The sequence below is a fragment of the Medicago sativa genome, chromosome 7, assembly GCF_051527215.1.
Source record: "Medicago sativa cultivar Bolivia chromosome 7, Bolivia_mono, whole genome shotgun sequence".
Classification (NCBI taxonomy): domain Eukaryota; kingdom Viridiplantae; phylum Streptophyta; class Magnoliopsida; order Fabales; family Fabaceae; genus Medicago; species Medicago sativa.
This window is the reverse complement of record NC_140755.1, coordinates 34773858-34783431: the sequence shown is the minus strand read 5'-3', so window position 1 is coordinate 34783431 and position 9574 is coordinate 34773858. Positions and strand designations below refer to the sequence as shown.

General features: G+C 36.3%; 1 protein-coding gene across 1 annotated transcript; it reads right to left on the bottom strand.

Moving 5' to 3' along the window:
- Positions 1 to 5129: 5129 nt before the first annotated feature.
- Positions 5130 to 6071, bottom strand: LOC146905871 (uncharacterized). The gene has a single exon (XM_085728665.1). It carries the CDS (start codon positions 6069 to 6071, stop codon positions 5130 to 5132), a length of 942 nt encoding a protein of 313 aa, XP_085584791.1.
- Positions 6072 to 9574: the final 3503 nt, after the last annotated feature.

Below are 9574 nucleotides of genomic sequence, written 5' to 3'. Positions count from 1 at the left end.
TTGTGTCTTTCTTCCTTCTCTCTCTCTGTTTTTATCCGCTGCATATTAGTTCTGAACTTCACTTCAGAAGCAGTTCTCACTTTGCTTCTGATCAGTGTTTTCAGCTTAGGAGAAAACGAAGAAAAAGCTAACACAATTCAACCCCCCCTTCTTGTGTTTTTGTCACCTTCACTTCCGACCGCAGCCGCGCGTCTGGCTCATCGTTATGTGGAAAACAAGAATTACTAAGTGTAACTTCAAACTAACACGTGTCTGGTCTCATGCAGACTCTGGTTCCAAACACGTTATAAATCTTACTTGGGCACAACCCAAATAAAAAATGTTTGGGCGAACACACATATGAAAATAGATTAAAATAGAAATAATTCATTCACATCATTTAATATTTTTTTGTTATTTGTGTGTTTCCACCCAAATATATTTGAGTTGAGATTGTGCTCAAGTAGTTTTTTTTTATTATCAAATAAACAAATTTTATTAAAAGAAAAAAGAAAGGGGAGTTACAAGGATCGGGGGAACAAAGACCAAAACATAATCAAAAGTTCTTAATTCAATAGTTACACATTCCTATATTATCTCTAATTGAAAGAGATTACTCACCTCCAATAAGATTAGATTGGACTTTAAAAGAGATTATGGAAAGTTCATCCTTGGCTTAAGTGTAAAATATTTCATTGAAGAAGGCCTCCATTATCATAAACTCAATCATAGTCATTAAGACTTCAACAAATGCAATATTTTCATCATAGTTCCACCATTTTATATTTCCTATTTATTGAAAATAAAACATAAAGTAGTAAAATGCTCCTATTTATTGGATCACACTATTTGGTCCAAAGTTATTAATCAGGTAGATGAGAATCATAGTTCGACGAATGCGTATTTGAGAACAAGTAATATTCCAATTTTTCATGCCTTTTGGTTGAAACCGCCCCTTGGAGTGCTTAAAATGAATGTTGATGGTTCCCATATACATAGCAGTGGTTCATCAGAGTGTGGAGGTACTCTTCAAGTTCATCATTGGAATTTATTAAAGGGATTATATTGTAAAGTCGGTTTTAGTACCTCTATTTGCTGAAGCTTGGGCCCTTCGAAGCGGTCTCTATCTTGCTCGTGATTTGGGTGTTATAGAGGTCATCTTTGAAACCGATTCTCTTGCTCTTTTTCATATGGCCAAGAAAGGTCATACCACTTATACTCATTTGATCATTCTTCTCCAAGAGATCCACACATTACTTCAGAGTAGATATTAGATGGGTTTGATATGCTTTGCTTCTAGAGAGGCAAATCGTTGTGCTCAAATGCCTTTTTCTATTACTCTTGTTGGTCGTGTTCTTGACTATTTGCAACCTATCTATTGTACTATGTGATGCTATGTGGTATTCCTACACAACATTTGAGTCACTAAATTAGCCTCTTCTATACAAAAAAAGCTCTGAAAAACATAAATAAAACTACTAATTTATTTAATAAAACATAACAAGAAAATAGGTAAATAAACATGTTATTAACATAACCATATTTCTTCTCCCTATATTAAATGTGATCTCTTCTTGGTTGTAGAGGATCCACACAAAAATGTGCTAACGCAGGTTGTCAACACAATTATTATTTTTTTGATTGTAAAGACGGCCAACAGCCCAAAAGAAACAAATTACAAATTGACCATACGAGGTTGTGGAACCCCCATTTGATCAGCTACTAACAAATGTCTTAATTGAGTCAGACAAGACTCATAAATCATCAAAGTAGATCCCATACCACAACCAATATTAGCCAATCCGTCTGCACAATTGAACAACAAGTTAATAGATAAAATCATAACTCCAAAATGGAAATTCATATACATAAATGAACATACGATAATCACAAAAAATTACCTCTAAGATGACCAAAAGAATGAGTTTCTTTTTTTTGCATGCACAAACTAAACCTTAAAATGACAATTGAATTAAAAATCTAAAGTGTGATACATATACATAAAATCATAACTATGAATGAAAAATGGTTAAACCATGAACTTAACTCTGACCTTCGAGTAAAAATGTTCTCCTATGAACTCTTCAAAGAAGTTCCCTCTCTTTAAGACTTCTCAAAAATCAACTTTCAACAATGGCATCTGGAACGGTAATGTATACTTATTCCAATTGCAATTTCATGTTTAATTCTTTTTTAAATTTTTATTATTAAATTTGTTGTGTTTGTTTTTTAAGATATGATATGTGTGACCTGGCTGAAAAAATTTCTAGCCATCATCACATTCTTCACAGCATGCGAAGTCCACCAAAATGTCTTGGAAATGAATGTAACAAGTTCTGCCTTGATTGCAATGATAATGTCTTATGTAGATGTTGCATAAAATCATGTCAGAAAGATCATCGAGTAATCCAAGTGGGTGTTGTTTAGTTTGATAGCTAGATCTATATGATTTCTCAATGATCTATATGTCTTTGCGTTACATTTTCTTCATTTTTTTTGGTTACATTCAAGCACATTTAATTCATTTTTTCTCAGTTTTCTACGTAAATTTGAGCCATGATACTTGCAATTGCAAATCATATACGGATATCGTCTTATTATGTAGTTGTTTAGACCACTGTTATTTACAAGCATGTAGACATCCTTGGAATTCAAACATAAGTTATTCATAGCTCTAGAACTGTATTCTTAATAAAAGGCACATACCAACCAAATAAGAATTTTATTGGTAAAGTTGGTTAGAATATAGACTCTCTTTGTTGAATATATGGAATAAATCTCGTAGACCCTTCTTACTTTTGCTCTTTGGCATACAAGGAATATTTTTACCTTGTATGCCAAAGCACAAAAGAAAGAAGAATCCCGAATCCCCAAGATTTCTTTCTCATATACTTCAATTAGAGTCTGTATTCTAACCAACTTTACCAATCATATTCCTCTTTGGTTGGTACGAGCCCCTCTTATTTAAGAATGCAATTATAGAGATATTAATCACTTATGTTTAAATTTCAAGGATGTCTACATGCTTGCAATTGAAAGTGGTATGAAAAACTTAAATTATAAGACAATATTATTCATATATGATTTGCAATTACAAGCAAAAAAAAAAAGACTTAAACGTGATTGATTTTACAAAAATAAAATTATGAAAACTTTAACTTGACATATAGATCATTGAGATATCACATAGATCTACCTGTCAATTCAAACAACAGCGATTCGAATTACTCGATGATCTATGTGAAATTCTGGCACGTTAGACTTACGATGTTCTAAACAATGTTCCAACACAGAACACAATAAACAAATGTTGTATACGATGTTTAGAACATTAAGCTAACAGTCATAAACATAATAAAACAAAATAACAGACAAGAAAGAAAAGAGGCACAGAGAAATTGTTAACGCAGTCCGGTGCAACGTCGCCTACTTTGGGGGCTACCAAGACAGGAAGGAAATCCACTAGTGCAGTCCGTATTCAAAAGCTCTCAGCAAACCACGTTTGCACTTATGACCTAGGACCTACCCCAACTAGACTTCAACCTAGGAACTCCTAGATCTGAGATCCCATCTCACTCCCTTACAGACTCAAATCAAATGAGGTTACCCTCAAAAATAACAACATGCAATTTTGCTTAAAAGCTTAGATGCAGTTCATAATCTACCTAGCTCCTTGCTTAAAAGCTTCTGAGTAGTGCACAGTATTACAACTCAAAGTACGGTCCTAAACATGCATCAAGATGATACACGAAAGGCTCAGAAGATATAAGACTCAAAACCTAAACAAAACTCTATTTTGTAAACCAATGTCTTTAATGAATCTTCAGGTCTTGCAGGCTCCTTTATATACTGAAGCAAGGCGTGTCATTCCTTCAATCATGCTTCAGATCGGATCAGTGACTTATTGATTAAGCAACATGGACGGATAAAGAAACTCCTAGAAAGTAGGCTCATTAAAAGTCACCTTAAAAATACTTTCCTAAGTCATTTCAACAATTCCTTAAGAAATCACATATGTTCTGAACTCCTCATAATTGCACACGGTTCATACCAACACATGCTGGTGTGGATTCCTTCAATTAAGCAAGCGCGTGCGTAAACATAGGCAAAGCCCAGAATGTATAGACCAGGTCTGGATGTTGGAATATTGTGTCCCACATCTGAAGTGAATATTTGTTTTAGGCAAAAGTGAAGCCAACATACAAATATCCAACAATCTCCCTCTTTGGCAAATTTTTGGCTAAAACAAATTAAGCCCACACCTGTTAAAACATCGAGATAGCACACACAACCTTTCCTTCAATCTTCACAAATAAAATCTATCTTGTAGTAATGTTCACATTCTCAGACTTCCAAAAGATACCAAAATACAATTCTTCAGTCATCACACAAAATCTTCAGGACATGGAAGAATTATATTACAAGTCTCAGATTCTGCTTCCAATATTTTCACACAACAATTAACACATGGAAAAAGCAGACAAGAGAAACTAGAAGGTATCATAGGGAAAATCAGAGTCTTGCAGCAGAGGACGTATAAGGAAAAATAAATTCATGTACATCCTAAAAAGACAGTCAACTGTCACAACACGCTACTTAGAGAAATATAGGTAAAACAATACTCAGTAGCTCAAACCAGAAGGATGTTCCAACATCCACAAGAACATTTAGGGACACAGAAGATTACTCCCGCTCAAGGAGCACAAACCGTATATCTCTTACTCCCCTCAATTCATGCGAACTAAATAAACTCTCGATCAAAATAAAGACATGCGCGCAAAAACAGACCCGTCTTAACCAGGAAGACCAACACATCCATCATAATGTCTCAACATCAACAGGCACATTACACAATTCAGAAGTTCTTCATAGGACCATAATGTCTTATAACTAAGTACTGATAACAAACTGAATAACAGACATGGCATAGATATCTACTCCCCCTTTTTAGCCATAAAATATGCCAAATTAAGACTACCAAATAGTTAGATGTAAACAGTCTTCAAACTGCAAAGATGTTTAACATAAGAGTACCAAGAAACATAAAGTGCATGAAAAATATGTTGTTACAGACCATAGCACAAAAGTGCTCAAATTATCCAGGGCATAGCCCAAAAAAAAACCAAGAAAAAAAAACACTGGGAACAAAATTATCCCTCTGCTTCAGAGCTGCTACCAGATTGCACTTCTTCATCTTCTTTACCCATCTCCTCATCTTCATCTTCCTTTCCTGCTGCTTCATCCTCTTCCTCAGAGTCATCCTCATCTTCAACTTCCTTCTCTCTGTCAGCTTCCTTGCCTTCTGCATCAGCGTCCTTTCCTTCCAAAGCATGGATCATGAGTTCAAACTTAGCCTTTCTTTCATCCAGCATCACACATGTGTCCTTCAAGGTTGCAATGATCTCTTCCTTTGTCATAGAACCTGTATTAGAAACATGGATAGATGTTCCAACAAGATCTGGAGCATGATTGTCTCCAAAAAGTTTCTGACGGAAAGTAAGAGGAGATTCCCTCTTCATTGGCATATCATCAGCAGAAATGAGACCAGGATGTTGACTAAGCATGATATTACACAGCAGGGTAGGAAAGGCAATAGGAAATCTGACAGCATCAGTCTTGGCATGCTTTACAGTTTGTTCAAACACATAACGACCAATATCCATCTTTGGTCTAGTTCCTATAGCATAAATAAATTTACCCAAACCTGTTGCAATGTCTGAGGAGTGAGTAGTGGGAACCCAATTTGCAGCTCCAATTCGATTCAGAACAGCATACTTCATGCTCAATTTTCCTGAGGAAATCTTCCCTTTCTTAGGCCAAACTATCACCTTATTGGTTGTGATCTCTTTGCAAATCTGATTATCAGTGGCTTCCATCTCAGCAGCACCTCCTTCGACACCTAGAAAGCTATTGATGATGTTGGGGGAGAAGTTGACACATTCTCCTCTAACGTATACCTTTTGATAATCTCTCCTGAGAGGATTGTCACAGTCCTTGGGAATATTTACCAGAAATTCTCGAACCAGTTTTTCATAGCACTCTCCTAGTTTAAACACTGTTTTGTCCAGACCAGCCTCTTTGATCAAACTCATTACCTCTTCAATCTTCAAGGCCTCTTCACTCAACTCTCTTTCTAAAGCAAGTCTCCTATGGAAAATTCCGAGCAAAGCTTGGAAGATGGAATGACACTTTGTCGATGGGCACGTCTTCTACAACCTGTAGGTCTTTCTTATCAACTCTCTTGGAATCAGAAGGAATGATGTTTGGAACATCCTTCTCAACATCATACTCAGATTCACTTGAGGAGACAACTTTTCTCTTTTTCGAACTTCCAGCAGTAGCTTTCACCATAACTTTACTCCAACTTTTCTTTGGGCCAACACCGGCAGACTTTGTCCTTCTTTTGGGTGTTTCAGTCATAGTGGTATCAGTCTTCTTAGGGGTTTGACTAACAGCTGGAACGACCTTACCTTTGTTACTTCTTAATCTCTTGGCCATGCTATCACCAAGAGTTTGTGTCTGAGAAACATCCTCCAGATTGAGTTTATCAACATCCACCACATTTTTATCACTTTCTTCCACTTCTTCGACATTTCTTTTAGAATCATCACTAGAGTCACTACCCTCTTCTGTTTGAGATTTCTCCACAATCCTTTCGGGATCAATCTCCTTCTCAGAGTCTGACTCAACACTAGGTACTTTTTCAACACTCACATCTTCTTCTTCACCAGATGGCTTAGCAAGTTGACCCATGGATGTGCTAACATCCGGTTCAACATTCTCGTGACCTAGGGTTTCTTTCAGAACATTCTCAACAGAATCATCACCACCAGTTTTCATGATTACTAACACTTATGTTTTCAACAGAGTTAAGAGCAGAATCAGGGTTACCTTTTTCTTCAGTAGGTGTTGCAACATCAGAGGACAACTTAGTGCCTTCTTTACCAACAGCATCAATCTTCGTAGAGGTACCTTCCTTGCTGGCATCAAAAGGATTCTCCTTATTGTAGAGATCCGTCATGGTTAGAGCAACTTTTGATTCACCCTTCTTTGTAGTCTTCTTCTTTGATGAAGACTTCTCAGCAGTTTTCTTCATAGGTTTTGGAGGAGGAACAATGCTGAGTGGTTTGACCATCTTTGGAGCAGACGAACCGGTTTCACGATGAGCAATAATTTTCTTTTCAGAAGAAACAGAGGTGTTGTTTTTGAACTTCATCGTGAAGTATAGATTATGATATCGAAAGGGGAGAAAGAAAAGATCGGTTGAAGAGAAAGGAGAGAAAGCGGTTTCGAGAGGTTTTGAGAGAAAGAAGAGAATGACAAGGGTTAGGAGTGATTTGTGTGATAAGATTGCGGTTGGTAGAGAGAGAGGGAAGTTAATTGGAAAAAAACTACCTAAATATGCGTGCACTAATAAGTAACCTGAATCACAACCTTCTTTTGCACGCTTGTCCCTAGTTAACTGCTATAATCTCTTCCTTAGAGAAATGTCCAGTCTGTCCTTTATTTTTTTAAACTCTGTGAAGTCCAACAATTCTGCATATTTATCACTTACCATTTCTTCTGTAGGAATGCAGCTGATATTTTCCCCAGGATTTCCACTGAGATTCTTCTGAATTTTATTAGTTTCTAAAGGTGAGCCTCTCTGAGAACCTCTTGTCACTTCTTGAGAGTGTGATTTTCTTTGACCTTTCTGATGCTTCAACATCCTGTCCAACATATCATCATGTTCTTCAGAGATCCATTTGTAGCAGTCATGCTTAGTCCTTCTTCCTTTCATAAGAACTAGTCCCTCCTCATTCGTTACCCTGCATCCAAATTTTTTAAATCTCACTTCCAGACCTTGGTCACACAGCTGACTCACACTGATTAGATTTGAGAAGAGACCTTCAACAAATAATACATTATCAAGTTTGGGTAGCTCATTACTGATCAACTTACCTTTACCTCGTATTTCTCCCCTACCATCATCACCAAAGGTAACATACCCTTTATCACAAGGTCTTATGTATTCAAAATAGCTGTCATTCCCAGTCATATGTTTGGAACAACCACTGTCAAAGTACCAAACTTCTTTAGATGTTGACCTTTTAGATGTGTGACCTACCAAGCCAACAATGCCACTCTTAGACATCCAATTGTGATTTAATTTACTTGGATAACCATATAGTTTGTAGCAGAAGGGTCTAATGTGTCCTTTTCTCTTACAATGATGACAAATCCAAGTGCGAGTTCTCCTTTTCTTATTCAAATGTTGTGGAGAAGGTTCCAACATTGTCTTGTTATCAGAAGTTCCACCATTTCCTGAAGTGTCTGTAGCCTTATTATGCTTGTTGGGTTCTTCTTTTCTTATCATTCCATGATCTTCCATAGCATATGCAATTTTTTTGTTGCACTGCTTTTTGATTCAGAGACTGATAATTAAAGTCTATACCTTTTGCTTGTCTCTTGCCTTCACCTTCTACAACATTATTCATAATTGTAGATTCATTTTCAACTTGATTTTTGAACTCTGCAATTTGTGAAGTTAAACATGTTACCTCCATATTGAATTCAGATACCTTTGTTAGAAGAACATTTTTTTCTGAGAGGAGTTGATTATTTATCTTCTTTTGTTCTCCTAGCATCTTACAGATTTCTGTACTTCTAGCATGCAGATCCTTATATGCAGTAGCTAGATCATCATACTCCAATTCTTCATCACAAGATTCATCATCAGAATAGATTTTTCCTGTTAGAGCAGTTACTTGTCTAGAGAACATACCTTTACTTATTCTTTCAGAAACATCTTTCTCAGACCAAGCACCATTGACACTTTTCTTGTAAAGGTTAGCACATTCTGTTGTTACATGACCGAAACCTCCACATTTATGACATTGGTCTTCCTTGAATTCACATTCTTTGATGTTGGATCTAATGTTCTGACAATCTGTTCGGGACTTCCAGTAAACCAGGCTTACAATTTTATTGAACAGTTTTCCAAGGAGCACTACAGATCCAGCCAAGTTCTCATCATTCTCAAGATTCCGTTGGGTTTCTTTAATATAAGTAGAGAAAACATTATTATCTTCCTTTTCAACCATATTATTGATGATAATTTCAAAACTCTGTAGAGATCCAATGAGTTCCTCTATCTTCATATCAGAAATATCTTGAGCTTCTTCTATAGCTATGACTTTCATGTCAAATCTTTTAGGTAGAGACCTGAGAATCTTTCTTACCAGTTTTTCATCTGATAATTTTTCTCCAAGAGAGTCAAATGTATTAGCAATGTCAAGCACATTCATATAGTAGTCTTGTATGGTCTCTTCTTCCTTCATCTTCAGGTTTTCAAACTTAGTAGTCAGAAGTTGTATTCTTAAGCTTTTCACTTTGGATGTGCCTTCATGTGCATTTTTAAGAATTTCCCATGCTTCCTTGGCCACTGTACATTTCTTGATTAGTCTAAAAATGTTCTTATCCACCCCATTGAAAAGTGCATTCAAGGATTTGGAATTTGCAAGAGACAACTCATCTTCTGTTGTGGTCCATTCTTCTTCAGGTTTCAGAACAGCAGTTTTGTTCCCATCTTTATCAAGATTAACAGGATGCTCCC

Excerpts from the sequence above, each read along its gene's own strand:
- LOC146905871 (XM_085728665.1), bottom strand. The coding sequence starts at position 6,071 with ATGAGTTTGATCAAAGAGGCTGGTCTGGACAAAACAGTGTTTAAACTA.